Here is a 20,346-nt window from a genome sequence, read left to right on the forward strand (position 1 = left end):
GGCTGGGCACCGGAGGCGATCCGACCGAAATCATTGTTTGATAGATCGATGATCATTCTGAAGCGTACTCCGTACAGCTGTACAACATAAACTCTTCGAGGTAAAAGTCAAAGAGATTACGGAGTAAGAAATAATGAATAACGGTGATCTTCTTTCACCTTCTATTGTGGGTTAGGCAGGGCGGAGAAGTACGCGTTCACAGTTAAAAGAACTTTGTCTTACCGGTGAGACTGTCCCGAGAGCAGGCTGATCGTCCCCACTGCACTATGGATAACCTTGACGATTACATCGTGCTCGTGTCTCGTAGTGTGACTTGTGTATTAATAATTGCAGGGTGGACGTGGTCATTGCAGTAAAAAAAGGTGAAGCTAATGGGGCTGTAGTCCGGGTAGAACTATGATGCATGATATAGTAGTCCTAATAGGACTGAATGGAATCAGTTGAGTTAAATCTACAATAAATCTACTCCATACTATGAATAATTGCCTACAACATAAGTAAATTAGGAAAGAAAAACAAAAATTCGTCTTTGTTTGAGTGAGACCACGGGCATTCCTAATTAGGCAGGATCACCTTCGATAGGCCTGAGAAACCAGGCCACAATCAGCCACCAGCGCCTCGTCGGTTATTTGAACATTGCAATGCAACCCTACATATTACCTCGCCTCTTTGTCTTATTTTGTGGACGAGACACGGTTCCCACATGCTTAGTTCCAAAATCTATTTACAATTCAAGTCCGAATGTGATAAAGTGATGAAGTGCTAGATGCATGGATACCCGTCACATGCAATTAAACCCTGGAAAGTACCCGCAGACACGGGTGAATCATCCAGGTACCAGGGGAGAAATTCAGGAACACAACACACAACCAACCGGAATTCAAATGTTCAAACTCTCTCTCTCTCTGTTCAGCCGGAAGGGCCAGAAGAGGAGGCAAAAAGGACGAACTTTGTCATCGGAGTTCCACATGGATGATCTTAGCCTCCCCACATAGGGCCAATCACCAGCCCACGAACGGGGTGATGAACACTAATGAACACCAATGAACGCCCTCATGAACTCGAAGGACCAACTAGGTTCGCCCACAGGGGCTTAATGCTATCTGAAACTGACCAATCGCTCCTTAACCAGGCGACCGGGTCCCCTCTCGGCCAGTGTTTCAGCCCTTACAGGTACTATACCCTCCCGCGCAAGGCCCAAAGCCCGCTATTGGACCACTTTTACAGCCACCTCTGAACGTAATTCGATTCCGCTGCGGGCCTCGACTGATCACTTTACCAAACGAGAAAGGAAGGGCAAAGGGCACACAACTACTCGTGAGTACATATACTTTCGTTCCCCCGTTTCCTCTTTTCTTTCTCTCGACCGTGCAAGCAGGGCTTCTTCCACAGTTCTTTAAAGTTTCTTTGTCGCTTCAATTTCGTCGTTCCTCATTCCCTCCATCAAAATGTTCTTTCCTTCATTGGTATGTCTATACTTCGCATGAACCGGTGGTCGAGCGTGACATGGTCCACAGCTCCACCCCCAACCAACCATGTAACCATCGCTAATTTCGCACAGATCCTGGCTGCTGGCAGCCTGCCGACTCTCATTCAAGCCATTCCCCATGGCGCGAAGCCCCATCACTCCTTGCACCGTCGCGCCGCTGCCACCTATGCTATCATGGGTGGTACCGGCGACGCCTCTGACGGATGGCCTTCCGTGAACCAATGGTCGGAGTACGAGACTCTGTGAGTAAATCAGCCTGAAAATAAACGCAGAGCGTCGAGCTAAACGTATTTTTCAGCTGGAATCTCAACCAAATTCTCATTGCCGCATCTTGCGACAACTCTGACGACGAAACAAACGACATTAACACTTACATCAAGTCGATCGCCGGCGAAACTGGCGTCGACGCTCGATTCATCCTTGCAACTATTATGCAAGAAAGTAAGGGCTGCGTTCGTGTCCAGTCCACGAACAACGGTGTTCTGAACACTGGTCTCATGCAGAGCCACGCTGGCGAGGGCTCCTGCAACAAGGACGGCAGCAAGACAACTCCATGCCCCTCCTCCATGATCAAGCAAATGATCAAAGACGGCACCGCTGGAACCAACCAGGGCGACGGTCTCAAGCAGTGCTATGAGGCCCAGACCGGCGCAGAAGCGGCCAAGTACTACAAGGCCGCCCGCACTTACAACTCTGGCTCCATCGACTCGTCCGGCAACCTCGGCCAGGGCGGCGCAACCCACTGCTATGCCTCCGACATCGCCAACCGTGTCCGCGGCTGGGCCGGCGACGTGACCGAGTGTATCGAATCTACCGTTGGAACCATTACTAGCGGCGTGGAGTCAGCCCTCGGTGGTGTCGACGACTCGAGCAGCTCTTCTTCCTCAACCGCTGCTGAGCAGCCCACGGAGACTGCTGAGTCTATCCAGACCTCTTCCTCGACCGCTGTTGAGCAGCCCACCGAGACGGCGGAGCCTATCCAAACCTCCGCTCCTGTCGAAGCCGCCCAGCCAGCCGAGACATCGTCCGCCGCATCCACCGAGACCGTCCCCGTGGCACCTGCGCCCACCTGGACCCCCAACGTGAACGTGCACGCGGCCGCGCAGACCCCCACCGCAACCCCATCCTGGACAACCAAATCCGCGCCAGCCGTGACAGCTGCACCAACAGCCCCCAGCTCATCATCTGGAACAGCCCCTCTCTACCCCTACGCCAACTCATCATGCCAGAAATACTACACCGTCACGGACGGTGATTTCTGCGAAAAGTTGACCGAAACTGACGGAATCTCTTTCCCCGATCTCCGCAGCTTGAACCGTGGCCTCGATGAGAAATGTTCGGATCTGTGGCTCGGATATCAGTACTGTATCAAGGCTTAAGTTCGAGCCTCTGATGGATCTACTTTTGGATCTATTTGTCTTCTTTCACTGATTCTCAGGATCTTTTGGATCTACTTTTACCCTTCTTCCTCTCTTTAAGGCGGTGCCTTCTTTGTACATAGCATGAGCTTGCTCTGCAAAAATTGGCCATTGGTGATGCTGGCACCCGCCCATGGTCTTTTTACGATGAATGACACCAGCGAACTTTTTTTTCACAATTTAAACTTTCCACCTTTCTTTGATCATTGTAGAGTACGTGTAGAGACATGGATAAGCCTAGTGCTGCTTGTAATCGACAAATTACCACCCACAAGACTACGGCTTTTCTCTATGACTTAGGCTGCGCTTGAGCACGTTTTACAACGGATCTCGCAAGGAGTGTGGCCGTCCTTCTCTTGTAACAGAACAGATGGAAGGACATTCACACATATTTGCAGTCTCTGGAGATAGGAATGTCCGAGTAGCTGTGATGCGATTTGAAAATTCCATATCTGCTAATTTGGATTTTCCCTCCGAAGTTGATCCCTCGTCAGATTGGGACATGTCCACGGGTGACTTGTCCCTAGGGATTAAGTTTATTGTGAGTACGTTAGACACAAAGGAAGACAAAGACCAACATTGACTTTGGCCATATGGGATGCATTGGAAAATTGACAAAGCTATTGTTTGAAAGAAAGATCAATGTCTCTACTAAAGGCCCGAAATCAAAGAATATGGTCAAAAAGGCATCGTGGCTGTCTCTGATCTTCTATTTAAACAACTTTGAACCCCGTGTACCTGTTCATAACCAGCCATTCTATTCAGCGATTTAATATATCACACAACTAACCTAACAGCCAGCAAGTCTGTCAAGAAACTCTCAATATGATGCAACCAGGTATGTTCAGATACAGATTCGGGGGTCCGGGACTCCCTGAGTGGGAGATGAGTGACTATGAGTGCGTTTACTTTGTGACGGTGCATTTCCACGAGAGATACAGGACGTATTCCAGCGAAAAGCTCATGCAAAGTATGATCCGTCGAATCAAGGATGGGAAGGCCGAGGTCAGCCTTAAGCCTCTCCATCGCCTCACTCCGCGGTGTATCTCAATGCCAGTTTATGGGCCCTATGACGCCCCGAGTGCTGTCGTTCTTGCAACCGCTAGAGAAGTTGCAGAGGCGCGCTTGAATGAAATTCACCAAGGGTTCGTGGAGATCGACATGGATCTTCTTTTCGGCCGTGAACATTAGAAATACCAGGCTTCGATGTTTTCAAACTCGTCGTTTCGGCGTGGATTCTATGAAATAAAAACTTCAACTATTCCGATCCAATCATATTCTATTGTAAATATTTGATAGATTGTATACTCCTACTTTGACACTTTAACACTAGCACAAAAGGCCTTAATCTAGTAGAAAACCAGTGGCTGTCTGTCGTATCGTAGAATGAAACATCCGACTAACCTGAAAACCCTGCATATCAGTCGAACTAATTGCTTAGTTGCAATTAATGACAAGAGAATACATAGTCTGCCTCATCTATAAATATATACCATAAAAGTGATCCTCCTACCAGGAAGATTGTAGTGCAAATAAGGAATAAAAAACAAATCATTTCAACTGAAGTTCTCCCCCTTCCACAGACAGTCGAATAACCTCCTTATTCAATCCCTCCCAGCGAGCCCGTCCCTTGATAAACCAATATGCAAAAGCAAACAAAGTAGTGGCACCAAAAATTGGTGCGGCATAATTCATGTTTTCACCAGTAACTGGTAACGTTGATGGGAATGCCAGCCATACTAATACCCAGGCAGTATATACCAAAGCAAAGACATTAACCGGAAGTCCCCAGATGCCCATATTCCAGTCCCCAAGAGGCGCCACATGCTTCTGAAACCGATTATGCACCATGCAACTAATAGCAATAAAGTATGACATAAACAGCCCAATCGACCCCAGTGCAACGAACGCTCCACAGGCGGCACTGTCGGCGATGTTCAAACACGATAGAATCATGACAACAAGTACTGGGAGCCAAACAACACGAATTGGCACGTTGTGCTTGCGGTCGATCTGCCCCGTTCTTGTCAGCAAATATATTCTACGTCATCTTATATTGCACCGTCTGGTGCGGGTGATACGTACATAGCTAAACCACTGGGGCAGGGCTCCGTCACGTGCCCACACCCATGTCAATCTGGAGACAGACGCGATACTCGCTAGATTGACCGACAGCGAGATCACAAGTAACCCGCTTACCATTGCAGTGGCAGCTTTCACAGACCCAGTTGCTTGCCGGCAGATCTCGATTATCGGGAAACTTGATTTCTGGGCTTCCTCCACCGAGCCCATTGTGAAGAGCATACAGATGACCATTGCGTATGCCAGGACACCGTTGGCGACGACGGTATAAAATATAGACCTAGGAACGGCTTGTTTTGCTCGTCGGACTTCTTCACTCATGTGTACTGCGCCGTCAAAGCCTGCGGTGATTAACTTGCTGTCTTCGAAGTATGTAGTGTGTACGTACCGACAAACCCCCAGACAGGGGTGAGCAGACCTATGTTCCATGCGGGGAAGTTCGCCCAGCCTGAAGTGCTTTGCGTGTGTAGAAAGACAAACTCCGGTTTGTGACGGGGTGCTAGGGCTGTAAATACGACCAGGAACACAACCAAAAGGCAGATATGCAGAATGCCCGCCAGCATTTCAATCCACGGAATCAGCCAAAATGTATACATGTTCATCAAAGCTTCGACAATAAGCATGCCGACAATGATGAGGGTTATGTGCCATTGCTTTGGCTCGTAGTCTGGGTAGTTCACACTCGCTAGGCCCTGGATCATCGTGGCAGTGATGTTGGCAACACCGGCCAGTACGGAGATCCACGCAAACCAGGTCACCCAACCTGCATAATGTTAGCATTGAGCCAGGCAGTACTCGACAAGTGACATACCCTGCATCCAGGTGATGAACTTCTTCTGAATCGTCGGTGCCAGATAATGTGTCCAGTGATATTGAGCCCCGGCAATTGGTTGCATCGACGCCATCTCGGCTAGCGAGGCAGATTGAGCCATTGCACCAAACACCACAATCACTATACCCCAAGCTAAGGCTTCAGGACCGCCATTTGAGAGCACCGTGCTCAAATTCCTAAACAGTGGATGTGTTATTAGTGCTGAGGCACAACAAGGGACGAGACTCTCATACAAAGCCTGAGTTTCCCAACTCGACAAGTAAGTAAGTGAGAAAAAGAATATCTGGGTGAAATTGAAAAGTCGCTGTATACTGTCTCAGCTCGGCAAACTTCATCACGTTAACGAATCGTACCTTAGGCGAAGCCTGCTCCGTGTGTCCAGTTTTTTTACGCGGGCTGTCATAGGCATTGGAGGTATTTGCATCTTGATTTGGAGGGGCCTTTTCCAATGGCCATACTTCCTCTTTCCAAAGAGAGTATCTCAAGGCGCTCCATTTGTTCTCGGCAGTGCAAAAAATCAGTTGATCACGGAGAATAAAACATAAGACAAGTCCGGAGGGAAGACCGGGGACGAAAAAGCAAAACTGGCATTGAGGCGATGAATACGGAGTACAAAAACAAGGATCATGCAGAATCCTTGTCTTACGGTGGATTGTCCTTGTCTTGCCTGGATGGGATCGGCGTATGCTGCAGAACCAATATCCAGCCTGCTTTCCAGGTGGGACCAGATGGGACCAGACGATGCACTGTTGTGGAACTTGAGATAGACTGATAAGTCGCAAGACAGGAATGATCGTGCTCGTGTGCCTTTGGTGATGTGGAAGATCCAATAAAGAACCTGATATGAGGGTACTCGAACAGTGGTTGGGTTCTGCATATACTCGGCCGTGCGCAGCGGGTGTTGGGCCGTGCGCTGGGCCGAGTATGTACCGGATTTTAGGCTGCGGTCGCGATTTTCCCGATGCGGGGTGCCGCCGCTTTATAAGGGTGCTCAGGGTCCTGCTCACTGAGTATTTCATACCTAGGTAGCACAGGGTGATTACTCAGTGAGCACTTAATCGGATACAATAGCTATTGTTATACCGTTAATTTACCGTACTAGAATACTTCCAAGAAGACCTGGCTGGGGTGGTGTAACTGTAATTAATAGGTATAGCGCAATGCATGATAGAGTTCAAAAATACATAGAAGAAAATAAAGTGGTGAAACTGATTTCGAGCGCCTCTGTATATAATCTCTTGTACTCCCTCGGAAATGTGACAATCACTCATTCTTCTGCATTGCAACAGGTTATGAGCCCGAAAGCAAACTTTCGGGCGCCGTCTCCCTAAGGACATCACTTTCTGGAGCGAGGTAAGAGCCCTCGCTATTACCTGTCGTGGCCTTGTTGCCATTTTCAGCATTACCCATAGCGTGGTTTTGATGAGATTTTGTAAGAAAAAAGCAAACGAACTGAACGTGACTGGTGACTGAAATAAAGCAAGTTAAGATGCGCAGCAGATTCAAAGGGTATTTCGCGGAATCCAGGAAATCCAAGAGACTTTTAAACATATTAGTATATTATATCACCGAGCAGCACCGATAGGTTACAATCGATGCCGGGGTTGGCGGGCCCAAAGGGAGTAGCGAATGAAGGTCGGTCCGCGGCGACAAGGAGCGAAACTGGAGCGCAGGGAACTGATACCTAACTTGCAGAGGGTTCGAACCGATTTGACGATTCCGCATTATTGTACTGCCAGCGCGGTCAAAAATGGCGTTTGAAGAGAAACAGTCCGAGGTCGCTGGTAGTGGTTAGTAAGGCTTTATTGGCGTGATAAGACCCAGGCAAAGCCTTAGCTTTTCTCAAACTCGCTGGCATGACGGGCAGGGTGCTGGGACAGGGACGGTGGGTGTGTTCGATTTCGCTCGTGCGTTGGTAGCACGATAGGCTAGAGGTAATGCCTAGCTACCACACTCATAAAATGTTGGGTGGTAGTTTACGAACAATCGATTATAGTGGGGAAAGATGGCGGCGAACACCTTGGCTATGTCGTCGTTGTGTCGGTAGGTTTTTGCGACACTCCGCGTTGGGTTCTCGCCCGCCGAACAGCACATTTCTGTCTCCCCAAGCAGATTCTGGTTTTTTGAAGCGATGTAGCTAACCATCGCTTGAAAAATTGTACCAAACACCCATGTAGAGGTGTCAGCATATCGCTGGGGCTGAAGTACATAATGCGATGAATGCAAAATTCGATCGTCAATTCTCCATGCCTGTAGACAAGCCGGACACACCAGCATCTGCCCGCACCTGAGACAATGTCCGCGACTGTCGGCAACCTATGGACTCGCCGCCGCTGAGGTTCGAGGCGCGCCGGCGCACACGGCGTTCCAAATCAGTAGTATCATGCTTTTTGAGCGCGTCAGACGGCAAGAGAACGGCACGGTCAACAGTGTGAGGCAGACCACGGTGGCGGCCACGAATTTCCAAAGCGATAATCACCAACTTGGAAATTATGTTGAACTGACTGGAGAAAGACGTGTCAACACCGGGGTACCCTAACGATAGACCGACAGTACTGTAGGCCGAAACTACCTCAAACAGGACGGTAAAGAGCTGGAAGCTATAATCATCGGCGGCGTCCAAACGATCATTTTCCGCGATGGCGATGAGAAACAGTCCTAAGAACATATACCATAGGTCAAAACCCAGCTGGCGCTGCAAGTGAGCTCCGATATAGCTCGGCGCTGTCTGGCCATCATTTTCGTCATCCTCTTGGCTGTAGCTGGAAACACCCAAATTCTGCTCTTCGTACACGTTGGTGCGGCGCATGGAGATAGCAATGGGGAAAACCGAGATATACATCATGATCAAGTACGAAACTTGAACGGCAGGATGAAGTTGCGACAGACTCACAACCGCGAAACCACCAGTACGAGTAGAAACAGCCTGGAAAAAGCCATCAAGGACACGGATACCAGGTGGTAGTGAAGTCACTATCGGGTTATTTAACTGTAGAAAATTAGTAAGCATCGAATGTCGATCGAGCCATTAGCAAGCAAACTCACATCCAATATAATAAAAAAGATCAAATCAATGCCGTTCAGCGCTAAAAGAATCGCAAATAACCACCAGGTGGCATTTCGAGGGAAGAGAAGAGTAAAGCAACGACGAGGATGATCAAGAAGGAACTTGAGCTCTTCCCAAAGAGCCGTTCCCGGTCGAGCAAATTTCGTAAGAGTCCAAATGATTAGCCGAAGCATGCACGGAAATCCCGTGTTGCCGATAATGATCAAAAACGCCATAAGCAGCAAAGGAAAGACGGCCTTCTGGAAGGAGATCATCGAGTCCGGTGTCAGGGTAAAACCCATATCGGTAAAGGCAGAGGCAGAGGTGAAGATTCCCCACCAGGGTCTACCAACTCCATCTTCCTTGACTATATTGCCCCATCGGTCTTGAGTCATGATCCAACCGACCAAACTGACCATGCCGACAATGTGGAACCCAATATAGTAGGAGATCAGTACGACCGTTAGGGTTTTGAGCGCGCGGTATTCAATGCCACCAAGCTCATCACGTTGCTCCTCGGTCAGATCAATGAAGTTGGAGTTTCGAGCCACAGTTGCGTTCCAACCGAGATATGGCAGAGTCGAATGATCTTTCTCCTTAGTCAGCGACCGCCATATGCCCTGAGCGATGTTCCGCCTGCCCGATGGACCCAATCCGCCGGTCGCCTCGTTCACAGGCGTGGTATCTCGGACAATCGGCCTCGTATTTAAGTGCAGGGACGTATTTCCGCGAGTGTTTGCCTGTGTTATATCAGGCTCGTTGATGGCGATGTGTGGCCCTTCAACGGGGCCAACCTGATCGATTTCGTCTGGATACGTAGGACATTGCCGGCGGTCGGATTGCGGTCTCGATGGCTGAACCGATTTATTCACCTCGTCTCCCTCCCTGTCCAATGTTTCCGGGACACCGCCGCGGTCGTATTCGCGAGGGCTGGGAATGCGCAGAGCACCTTCGTTCTTCCGCTGGGCTTCCAAGAAAGCGATGTGTTGCTCCGGATTGAGCTGCATCGGTAACCTCAAGCTGCCCAATCCGAATCGATGTTCTATCCGGTCGTTCTGGAGATCGTCGAGACTCGATTGGCCACTCTTCTCGCGCCTATCGGAGGCCTTGGTCTCGAACTGTGCATCGCCGGCAATTTTACCTCTGAGATCGTAGAGTTTGATACCTCGCGCATCGCCAGTATTGTTGCGCAGGACCGCGATTGAGCGACCGCCGACTCCCAGCTCTGCGCGATGGATCCCTTCGCTGTCGTTGTCTTGCCTGACAGTCTCTATGCGAGAGCGGGTAGTACGTAAGGCACGGGCATCTCGGACCACTCGCTGGAACCGCTTTTCGAACCAATACAACCGAATGAAAACTAGCGCACTGTGGATAAAAATCGGAGTGCAGATGATTGTAATGATGTAAAACACGATTTGCTGGTAGAGGTGCAGTTCATTCAGGTTGACAGTGTTCAGGCCGCTCTGAGTGGCGGAGCTGACCGACAGGGAAAGGGCATCGATATAGGCGATGCCGCCACTGGGGAAAACGATGACGGAGCCGATGAGCGCCCAGGTGATGATGTAAGTATAATGGAGGAAGATAAAGTTGAGGTGCAGCTGGTTTAGTAGCGGGATGCGCTTCTTGAGTTTGTGGGCCCGGCGGTAGAAAGCTGAGCAATGGATGAAAACCGAGTACATGGTATGCGAACCGCCGTCTTTCCCGAGCGGACGCACAGTGCACGTAGATGAGGTTGTCAGGAGATATTGGTTTCGGTCCTGTCGCGATCATTGTGACTAACGTTCCAAGGTTCACTGACCCACACTGCGACCTTTTTTGGACCCCCATGGGGTTGTGGATATCAAGTCTCGGCCCCGGCCGGTTTCTGTGAAGAAATGGATCTACAGAAAATATACCCGAACTCTGCCTTTAACCAGTTTTATCTCGGGGACTGATCAAATGAATTAATTTCCGAATGTTTTGTAGTGAGTAATGTTGACTCATGGGGACTTGGTGGGGCAATGTGGGTTATATACTACTCGACGAAACACTTTAAAAGAGACGTGTGTCAAAGCCCCCTTCTTTTGTTTTCTAAACAATGACAGACGATACTCTTGATATACTAGGTCAAACTCCAGGCCTCTACAAATTGTACACACAAATATGTTCTATTTACCGCATCTCCGAGGAATCTTCTCATGACGGCATCATCGATACTCTAACAAACGGACTTGACCGATTGGCAAAAAGTTTCCCATGGCTTACTGGCCATGTTGTCAATGAGGGCGCAGGGGATGGCAATACAGGCGTCTTCAAAATAACTCCCCTCGACAAAATCCAGCTCGTGGTGAAAGATCTACGACATGACCCCTCCGCACCGACAATGGACGGGCTTCGCCAGGCCAAGTACCCTTTTACCATGCTCGACGAGAACACCATTGCTCCTTGCACGACTCTAAACCTACCGGGTAATTTGCCAAGTATCACGACCGAGTCAGCATTGGTTTTCTGTGTCCAGGCAAATTTCATCGAGGGCGGGTTGATGCTCACGCTGGTCGCTCAGCATAATGTCATGGACATGACTGGCCAAGACTTTATCATCGGCTTATTGTGTAAGGCTTGCCACAATGAGCCTTTCACAAGCGAGGAACTTGCAATCGGCAACATGGATCGGGGTCATCTCATTCCATTACTGGATGATTCGTACACCCCGGGCCCTGAGCTCGCTCGCCAGATTGTGAAACCCCCGCCAAGCGTCAAAGATGTTGTCTCGGATCCTGTTACACCCCCAAAATCTACCTGGGCTTACATTGAACTCTCTGCGGCACAGCTTGACTCCCTCAAAGCTCTCGCCACGAATACACTGCCCGCCTCCACAGATTTCATCTCTACGGACGATGCTGTCAGCGCTTTTATCTGGAAATCCATCGCCCGCGCCCGGGCTTCTCGTCTGGAAGCAACTTCTGAGTCGATGCTTACGCGCGCGGTCGACATGAGACAGCGTTTTGGTATTCCCCAGGGATATCCAGGTCTCATGCAGACTTTGACATACAATACCAACACTATCCAGAAATTGTCCGGAGAGCCTGTAGGCATCGTTGCCGCCGAGCTTCGGTCCCAGCTCGATCCCAAGAAGAATGATCTTGTATTCAATACCCGTGCCCTCGCTACAGTTCTCAGCCGCTCGGCTGACAAGACCAAGGCGTCTTTCACTGCCACGGTCAATGTTTCATCGGATTTTATGCTTAGTTCGTGGTCGAGGATTAGCTGTTATGATCTCGATTTCAATCTAGGATTGGGCAAGCCCGAAGCCGTGCGGAGACCACACTTTACCCCCGTTGAGAGCTTGGGGTACTTGATGCCTCGATCGGCTGCTGGTGAGATGCCTATTGGTATCTGCCTGAGAGATGAAGACTGGGAGCGGTTAAAGGTAGATGGGGAGTTTACGAAGTATGCTAAGTATATTGGGTAATGATCTGAATAATTATCAAAATACTCTAATATATATATCAATAGATACTATCCATATATACTATCCAGGTACAATAGTTGAGGGTCTACCGTAGCATCCACTGTCGATCACCGTCTCCGCATTCCGTCATGTCTCCGCATTTGGGAACTTGGGTCTCCTTCCTTCACCTCTCTCACCACCTGCTCTTTCACTCGATTCTTTGCAATACTACTACTTAGGATTTCGTTCAATAACATTAAGTCATCGTTGTTTCTTCTTCATAACAATCTAAAACCGTCAGCCGTCAACATGGGTGGGGAAGTTCCCTTTCGCCCCGCTCCTCCAGCTTTACCCCAGTTAGCTGAACGCCCGGTCGGCCAACGTATCAAGAAGATCTACACCGATCGCCTGAACCAGTTCACATCGAACGGCCAGTATGAAGGCCAAAACCTCATCTCAAAGTACCACGAAGCCACAAACTCGGACGAAGATCATGTCAAGCTCTCTGTTTACTCGGTTCCGGACCTGCAGCGACCGACTTTCAAAGAGGCGACCTCTCAGGAATTCAAGCCAACTCACATAGGCGCTTCTTTTGGCCCCAGTTGGTCCACACATTGGTTCCGAATTCACCTCACAGTGCCCGAGGACATGCTCAAACGGGAGCATCTAGAGTTCCACTGGGATGCCAACAACGAAGGTCTGATCTGGACAGAGAACGGTCACCCGCTGCAGGGCTTGACTGGAGGCGGAGAACGGACCGAGTTTGTTCTCCCCAAAGACTGGTGCGATGGGAAGGGGCATACCTTCTATATTGAAATGGCCTGCAATGGCATGTTTGGCAATGCTCCTGGTGGCGATTCGATCCAGCCACCAAAACCTGATAAATACTTCACGCTCAGCACGGCGCGAATCACCGCGGTAAATCTAGCTGCCCGAGCACTTTTCTATGATTTCTGGATCATTGGGGATGCCGCTCGGGAATTCCCAGGTGAGTCATGGGAGTCGCATGAAGCCAATGTCGTGGCCAATTCTATCATCGATACCTTCATTGCCGGCAATGGAAGCAATGAGTCCATCGACGAGGCGCGTAAGATTGCTAGGAAATATCTCGGCAACAAAGTGGATTCGTCCGATGTTTACGACACAGACACGCAGCCAATAGTTTATGCCATTGGCCATTGCCACATTGATACTTGTTGGTTGTGGCCTTGGGCTGAGACTAAGCGAAAGGTAGCACGGTCGTGGTCTAACCAATGTGATCTGATGGAACGGTATCCCGAGCACCGTTTTGCTTGTTCTCAGGCTCAACAGTTCAAATGGCTCAAGCAGTACTACCCATCCGTTTTTGATCGCGTCAAGCGCTGGGTAAAGAAGGGCAACTTCCAGCCTATCGGTGGGAGCTGGGTCGAGCACGATACAAACATGCCAAGTGGAGAGTCGCTGGTCAGACAGTTTTTGTATGGACAGCGATTCTTCGAGGCAAACTTCGGTAAACGAAGCACAACCTTCTGGTTGCCAGATACGTTCGGGTACTCAACCCAGATCCCTCAGATATGCCGCCTGGCTGGGATGAGCCGTTTCTTTACCCAGAAGCTCAGCTGGAACAACATCAATAACTTCCCTCACACTACATTCCAGTGGGTTGCGCTTGATGGCAGCCAAGTCATGTGCCACATGGCTCCCGCCGAGACCTACACAGCTGAAGCGCATTTCGGTGATGTCAAGCGCAGTGTCACTCAGCACAAGTCGCTAGATACAGACAAGACATCGCTACTTGTATTCGGAAAAGGCGACGGAGGTGGTGGCCCGACCTTCGGGCACCTCGAAAAACTGCGTCGCTGCCGTGGTCTCAGTGATCAGGTCGGCTCATTGCCCCGAGTAAAAATGGGCGAGTCGGTCGATGACTTCTTTGCAAAGTTGGAGGCGAAGGCTGCCTCTGGCACTGACTTTGCTACCTGGTACGGCGAGCTTTACTTTGAGTTGCACCGTGGAACATACACCACTCAAGCAAATAACAAGCGCAATAACCGAAAGTCCGAGTTCTTGCTACGTGAGATCGAGCTTCTTGCGACCTTTGCCACCATCAATGCTTCCGATGGTGGATATCGGTATCCCAAGAGGGAGATTGACCAGATGTGGGAAGGAACCCTCCTGTGCCAGTTCCATGATTGCTTGCCGGGTAGCTCCATCGAAATGTGCTATGACGACTCAGATAAGTTGTATGCCGAAATTTTTGAGATCGGAGCCAAGCTGCGAAAGCATGCCCTCGAGGCTTTGGGACTCACTGGCGATGTCGCGGGTGGAAATTTCATGGCCCTCAACACTTTGCCATGGCCCCGATCAGAAGTCGTTGCAGTTCCTCCAGCAGTGTCCGCATACAATGGATCTAGATATGTTGTGGCTGATGGTACGACTGGGGTGATGCAAGTCCAGCCCGCTGACTTCAAAACAACCACTTCGGTGACCGTGGCCGAGGTCAAATCTGGTGTCTTCCGCCTGGAGAACGGAAAGCTTAGGGTTGACGTTCAGGACGGGGTTATCACATCCTTGTACGATATGGAAGCCGATAGAGAGATCGTCGCAAAGGACCGCAAGGCTGGCCAGCTAGTTATCTTCGACGACAAGCCTCTTTATTGGCAAGCATGGGATGTCGAGGTGTTCCATCTCGAGTCACGAAAGGAGTTGCCTGGGGGTAAGACGACCATTGTAGAAAATGACCCGCACCGGGTGAGTGTCGTGACTGAGACACAGATCAGCGACAAGAGCTGGATCAAGACCACAATCAGCCTGTCGGCATCCACATCCGATGAACCCTCATACGTGGAAATGGAAAGTGAGGTGGAATGGCAAGAGACGATGAAATTCCTCAAGGTTGAGTTCCCCGTTGATATCAGCAACACGGAAGCATCGTACGAGACCCAGTACGGCATCGTTAGGCGTCCGACCCATTATAACACAAGGTATGCACCGACCTTCCACATACTTCACAACGATACTAATTACTCCGCAGTTGGGACATGGCCAAATTCGAAGTCTGCTGTCACAAATGGGCTGACCTCTCCGAAAATGGCTACGGAGTCTCCATCCTGAACGACTCTAAATACGGCTTCGCAACATGCGGTAACCTGATGCGCCTTTCGCTGCTCCGTGCCCCCAAGGCACCAGACGCCCACGCTGACATGGGCCGCCACCACATTCGCTATGCAATTCTTCCCCACGCTGGTGCCCTTGATGACCGAACAATCCGCGCAGGCTTCAATTTCAACAACCCACTCATCGTTGAAAAGGCCGGCCCTAAAGCATCTACTTCCAATGCCCTGTTTAGATCTTTATCTATTAAGGGCGCACCGTCCTTGATTCTGGATGTTGTCAAGCGCGGCGAGGATGATGTTGATGTTTCGTGGGATGGTGCTCCTACCCGTCCTGGGAAGAGTGTTATTCTGCGAGTCTATGAATCGCTTGGTGGCAAGGCTCGTGGTACCATTGAGACCACACTGCCTGTGAAGAGTGCTTTCAAGTGCAATATTCTTGAGGATAATGAGAATAACGGGCTGGATATTGAGACTGAAGATGGTCGTTCGGCGATCAAGATTGAGTTGAGGGCGTTTGAGGTCGCTACGTACCGACTGCAACTGTGATTGTGAGGAACATATATATGAGTGGCAGGCTTTAACCAAGCCCAGAGAGTATCGCTATCGCAAGGCACCCATCGGAGTACCTAGCTCGTGTCGCATTCAATCGGAAGCAATGAAACAAATGATGTATCCGACAACGCTGTAGTCTGTATAAGTTCGTGATGTACATGATATCGCATCGTAGGTGTAATAAGACAGATAAATCCCATTCCCATTTCCCGCTACGCCCGCAACACGACTCCTCCCAGGAGTCATGTGAAAAGACAAACCAACCAACTCCGAATTCGAGAAAAAGCCAAGCAGATGCAAGACGGGCGCAGAACATAAAGAAGGCTGAATCTCCAAAAAAAAAGAATCAGTCTCTCCCATAGCTGATCTTCAACCGCTTAACAGAAGGCTTGTCCTCGTCAGAAATATCCTCGGTCTGGTTCTTGCCCTTCGTATTCTTCGACCCGCCAGTCGCCTTCTTCTTGTTTTTTGATGAGCCATTCGAGCTCTTCATCCCGCTACCGGAAACAGACAGCGGGTCAATCTTCATAGACATGCTGTTTCCGCCAGTCGTAGATGTCGGCGTTGCTGCGTGGGAAGGCGTTGTTTGTACAGAGGAGGGGCCTGGGGAGTCCTATAGACACAACAATAATCGTTAGTCACCAGTTCAAATCAAAAACACCATACTCAGCATCCAAAGCAGGTAGTTCCTTGTTCAGGTGCGTTCTACATACCAACATGTAACTCGCCGAGCTCCGCGAGAAAACTCGATCCGATTCCGTGACCTGCGCCTTTCGCCTCGACCCGCCCATACTGCCGCCTAGACCCAGTCCCGCGGCGCCGAGACTCGACCCATTCGCGGAGCCTTTGATGTAGTTATCGAAGCCCTTGATGATGTTTCCAGCGGTGGTTTCTTCCAGGTATGATTGTTCGAAGCGGAAGATTTGATCTTCAAGTTGAGCCTGGGGGAAAGGTGTATTAGCAACACATCACGGTAAAGCGGACATCCATAGGAGCGATATTGCTAGACGATGCGAGACTGGAGAACATGCTCGCGCAGCGAAAGAACAAAATTGCAGAGTAACCACGTCCGGTCCCTGGAGGACGAGAACGCGCGGGACTGCACTCACCATGCTCTTATCCATTAATCGCTTTTTCTGTAGTGTATCCCTCAGCTCTCGGCGCAGTTTCTCATAGTATGGTAGCCCGCGACTCGCGGCATTCTGATCCCCAGGCGCATTCGGTGCCCCTGCTGTTGCGCCGGCTGTGGGCGCCGCAGCTCCGGTCGTCGCGGACACGGGTGTTGGAGCCGGTGCTGTGTCTGCCATAATTGGAGGGGTGGGACGCAATGAGAACGATATTTGTTTTATGTCAAAGGGAGTATCGTATGCGCAGACTGGGCGAAATGAACTCGAGATTGAGGTGGAAGTTGGGTCAGTGCGTAGTTCATGACCGCGTTGAGAGTTATAGCCGCTTGGAGATCTTATCAATGTTTGCCTTGTTTGCATTCCCCTCCTTGATCAGCGATGATGTGCTCTTTATGTTGTCTCTCCTTGTACCGCCTACCATCTTACGAGTATATTGTCGTTTGTTTTATTTTGAGATAAAAGAGGTCTCTTGTTGCTGTTCTCGCATATTTATTTACTACTATCAAGATGGACCACTCGATGCATATGGGCATGGGTCATGGAGATATGGGTCACGGTGATATGGGCCACGGCGATATGGATATGGGTGGGAAATGCAATATGAATGTGAGATATAGCCTTCGTCTTTCTTTGATCTCATGCTAATGTTTAAATGTTTGAATCATAGATGCTCTTCAACTGGTCATCCGAGAATTTGTGCATTATCTTCCGCAGCTGGCGTATCACCGGTCCCTTCTCCTTCCTCGTGTCCCTCATCGTTATCGTTATCCTTACTGCGGGCTACGAGGGAGTACGATCAGCAACTCGGAAATACGAGATTGCCCATGCACAGCGGCTAAGTGCGTTCTTGAGCACTTCTGCCACTACTGGTGGTAAGTGATTTGCTCTTTCTGTGGGTCAAGGTTCAATGTCAAGGATACTACATTCCCCAAGGTTCTTGCTATGTTTTCGTTTGATATTGGAGACATGATAGGGACATGGTATACTCTGAATGAGCAAGCTTCTTATTGATGCCCCGGCTCTCTGCAGACGCTGAGACCGCCGACCCTATCATTGCCAACGGCCTGGCGGATGCAATCAATCACACTCACCACGAAAGCTCACCACTTCTTGTAGGAAGGGAGAACAAAGCGGCATTGGCGCGCAAGGGCAAGCTTACGATGGCGGCTTTATATGCCATCCAAGTGTTCTATAGCTTCTTCATCATGTGAGCGCCTCCCAAGAAACCATCTGCCCTCGTCCTAGCTTGCTGACTTGGTGGTTTAGGTTGCTCTTCATGACGTATAATGGGCCGGTCATGATTGCGGTTGCAGTGGGCGCGTTCGTTGGGTACTTGGCCTTCTCCGAAGGAACGCCAGCCGAAAAGACAATCGCGTGTCATTAAAGGATGTAATCCAGGGTATTGGCGAATTTGCAGACTCAGAGGCAAGTGTAGAAAACAATGACCAGTATGTCAAATTTTGTTCTGGTTTGGGATTGAATTTGATGGGTTTGGAAGCCCTTTCCGGTGGAAAATGGGGTGGCGACCTCATTGTTTTGTGGTTCCATCAGTCTCTCCATATTGCAATAGTAGTTCATGGAACTTCAACATCACTCCCATCATCACCAAATCCAAAACTGAATCCACCTCCTTCGGTGTCTTGCCCATCAGGGGTATCCTCTGTTTTCCCATGAACAATATCCTCCCACTTGCGCTTCTTTCCTTCGTTCTTCTTCTGCAACTCATCCCAAGCGTGCTGCAGGAGGTCGGGATATGCCTCGCGCATACCGGTCATAAACCGCTCACATGGATTAGCCACGTTCTTGCGGAACCCAGACACCTGGTCCGGTTTATTAGACAAGAAATCTAAGGCAGCGCCGAGATGGCCTCGGGGAACAAAGTTCTGCGTAATAGCGATCGACGGCTCCAGGTTCACGACCAAATGCCACCACCCAGACGGAACATGTAAGATCTCACCCTCGCCGCAGATCCCCTCCACACAGCCCTGAGTCCGGCGTGCCTCGGCGTGGAAGCCCAGTAGCCATTCGGCAATGCTCAGTGGAGAGGTCACCTCACTCTGATCGTCCGACACAAAGACACCAGGAGGCGGGGGCTGTTTCGTGCTGGACGGAAACATGATCCAATATTTGGGACCGCGTAGCACGGCATTCCAGGCACTAGTAGCATTAGGGTCTTTGTGGAACTTGCTGCCGGACCGCTCGGGCCCGATAATCAACCACTGATGATCAGGGCGGTCGTCACCAAGCACGGAGAAGAAGTCTTCAGCGAAACACGCTGGGGGCCAGTACGATGCGTCGGGTGTAGTTTTGGGAGATCCAACGGACAGTCCCATCTTGGAGACGAAGGACCGGTCGAATAGGTACAGCGGGCTCTCGTCGGAGTTATCTGCCATGTAGTCGCCGTAGGTGCGCATGGCCCAGTCCACGGCTTCGGCACGGAACTTGGTCTTCCCGTATCGGGCTAGTAGTGAACCGACGGTCCAGTTCTTGTATGCTGGCCAGGCCTTGACAGGCTCAGTCAAGATGAATGGTCGGTCAGTCCAATTTGCTTGGAATTCCTCTGGTGACAGGTCTGGAAGTCGTGCAATCTGGTTCCGCGCCGGGATCTTGGAGACATAGGGGTCGAGTGAGATGTGTGCGCAGTTGAATGGCCGGTATAGAGAATCGGAGAATAGCTGGGAACAGTCTACCATGGGCACTTTGGAGGCGGGGATATTGAGATATGTTGACCGCCATGTCCCTCGCCATGTGAAATCTTCTCTTGGATCACTGCAATCAGACTTAGTATGGATATCATGTGTGTTCATTGGGACATTATTAATTTATGGATAAGTGTAGGGCTCAGGACCAAAACATGACTTCGGATCTACATAATTCAACTGGATCTGCAGGCTTGTGGCTTACCGAACAAACAGCGCCTTCCACAGTTCTTCAGCCCGGGTAAATGCATAAAAAGCCTTGCATGTCCGCCCGATTCTCAACAGGCTTGGCCCGTCGAAGCCCTCCAACAACAACAGGATTAGTTCGTCTGGCAGATGTTGAAAGGTCCCTATGGCGTTGCGAAGACTCCAGGTAGCCAACAGAGCATTCCCACTTGGCTTCACGCCTAGCGGGTGGGAGGGAATTGCCTCCCTTATGATCTCTGCATCCTGTGGTGGTGGATGACTCGGCAACGATGTGATGTCAGGCATGGTCGTTGGCTGGCACTTTTAGGGCTTCAAGTATTGTTCGTGGTGACCTGACCCAACTGGAAGGTAGTTCACCAAATAAATGGGAAC

General features: G+C 50.1%; 9 protein-coding genes across 9 annotated transcripts; 5 read left to right on the forward strand and 4 right to left on the reverse strand.

The window, feature by feature from the left end:
* Positions 1–1,448: 1,448 nt before the first annotated feature.
* N7471_008149 (LysM peptidoglycan-binding domain-containing protein) lies at positions 1,449–2,868 on the forward strand (the record flags this gene model as incomplete). Its single annotated transcript, XM_057280868.1, has 3 exons — positions 1,449–1,466; positions 1,562–1,731; positions 1,788–2,868. 3 exons carry the CDS (start codon positions 1,449–1,451, stop codon positions 2,866–2,868), a joined length of 1,269 nt encoding a protein of 422 aa, XP_057135128.1.
* An 864-nt stretch (positions 2,869–3,732) lies between these two features.
* On the forward strand, positions 3,733–4,098 carry N7471_008150 (uncharacterized protein; the record flags this gene model as incomplete). Its single annotated transcript, XM_057280869.1, has 1 exon — positions 3,733–4,098. The coding sequence occupies one exon, from the start codon at positions 3,733–3,735 to the stop codon at positions 4,096–4,098; it is 366 nt and encodes a 121-aa protein (XP_057135129.1).
* Positions 4,099–4,458: 360 nt separating this feature from the next.
* Positions 4,459–5,921, reverse strand: N7471_008151 (uncharacterized protein; the record flags this gene model as incomplete). Its single annotated transcript, XM_057280870.1, has 4 exons — positions 4,459–4,920; positions 4,993–5,330; positions 5,378–5,752; positions 5,801–5,921. The coding sequence occupies 4 exons, from the start codon at positions 5,919–5,921 to the stop codon at positions 4,459–4,461; spliced, it is 1,296 nt and encodes a 431-aa protein (XP_057135130.1).
* Positions 5,922–8,057: 2,136 nt separating this feature from the next.
* Positions 8,058–10,624, reverse strand: N7471_008152 (potassium ion transporter; the record flags this gene model as incomplete). Its single annotated transcript, XM_057280871.1, has 2 exons — positions 8,058–8,810; positions 8,867–10,624. Coding segments are annotated over 2 exons (2,511 nt in total), but the record flags the coding sequence as incomplete, so codon positions are not given.
* A 320-nt stretch (positions 10,625–10,944) lies between these two features.
* Positions 10,945–12,318, forward strand: N7471_008153 (Transferase; the record flags this gene model as incomplete). Its single annotated transcript, XM_057280872.1, has 1 exon — positions 10,945–12,318. The coding sequence occupies one exon, from the start codon at positions 10,945–10,947 to the stop codon at positions 12,316–12,318; it is 1,374 nt and encodes a 457-aa protein (XP_057135132.1).
* A 288-nt stretch (positions 12,319–12,606) lies between these two features.
* ams1 (alpha-mannosidase) lies at positions 12,607–15,935 on the forward strand (the record flags this gene model as incomplete). The annotated part of the gene is made up of 2 exons (XM_057280873.1): positions 12,607–15,257; positions 15,308–15,935. The coding sequence occupies 2 exons, from the start codon at positions 12,607–12,609 to the stop codon at positions 15,933–15,935; spliced, it is 3,279 nt and encodes a 1,092-aa protein (XP_057135133.1).
* An 89-nt stretch (positions 15,936–16,024) lies between these two features.
* Positions 16,025–17,352, reverse strand: N7471_008155 (chromatin modification-related protein EAF6/MEAF6). Its single transcript, XM_057280874.1, has 3 exons — positions 17,051–17,352; positions 16,655–16,882; positions 16,025–16,554 (listed from the first exon to the last, which is right to left on the reverse strand). The coding sequence occupies exons 1-3, from the start codon at positions 17,246–17,248 to the stop codon at positions 16,288–16,290; spliced, it is 693 nt and encodes a 230-aa protein (XP_057135134.1). The 5' UTR covers positions 17,249–17,352; the 3' UTR covers positions 16,025–16,287.
* Positions 17,353–17,575: 223 nt separating this feature from the next.
* On the forward strand, positions 17,576–18,452 carry N7471_008156 (low-affinity Cu transporter; the record flags this gene model as incomplete). The annotated part of the gene is made up of 4 exons (XM_057280875.1): positions 17,576–17,674; positions 17,736–17,940; positions 18,098–18,275; positions 18,335–18,452. The coding sequence occupies 4 exons, from the start codon at positions 17,576–17,578 to the stop codon at positions 18,450–18,452; spliced, it is 600 nt and encodes a 199-aa protein (XP_057135135.1).
* A 190-nt stretch (positions 18,453–18,642) lies between these two features.
* N7471_008157 (putative F-box and JmjC domain protein) lies at positions 18,643–20,259 on the reverse strand (the record flags this gene model as incomplete). The annotated part of the gene is made up of 2 exons (XM_057280876.1): positions 18,643–19,837; positions 19,973–20,259. 2 exons carry the CDS (start codon positions 20,257–20,259, stop codon positions 18,643–18,645), a joined length of 1,482 nt encoding a protein of 493 aa, XP_057135136.1.
* Positions 20,260–20,346: the final 87 nt, after the last annotated feature.

The sequence above is a fragment of the Penicillium samsonianum genome, assembly GCF_028829775.1.
Source record: "Penicillium samsonianum strain IBT 33392 chromosome Unknown utg000004l_segment0_segment0, whole genome shotgun sequence".
Lineage (NCBI taxonomy): Eukaryota > Fungi > Ascomycota > Eurotiomycetes > Eurotiales > Aspergillaceae > Penicillium > Penicillium samsonianum.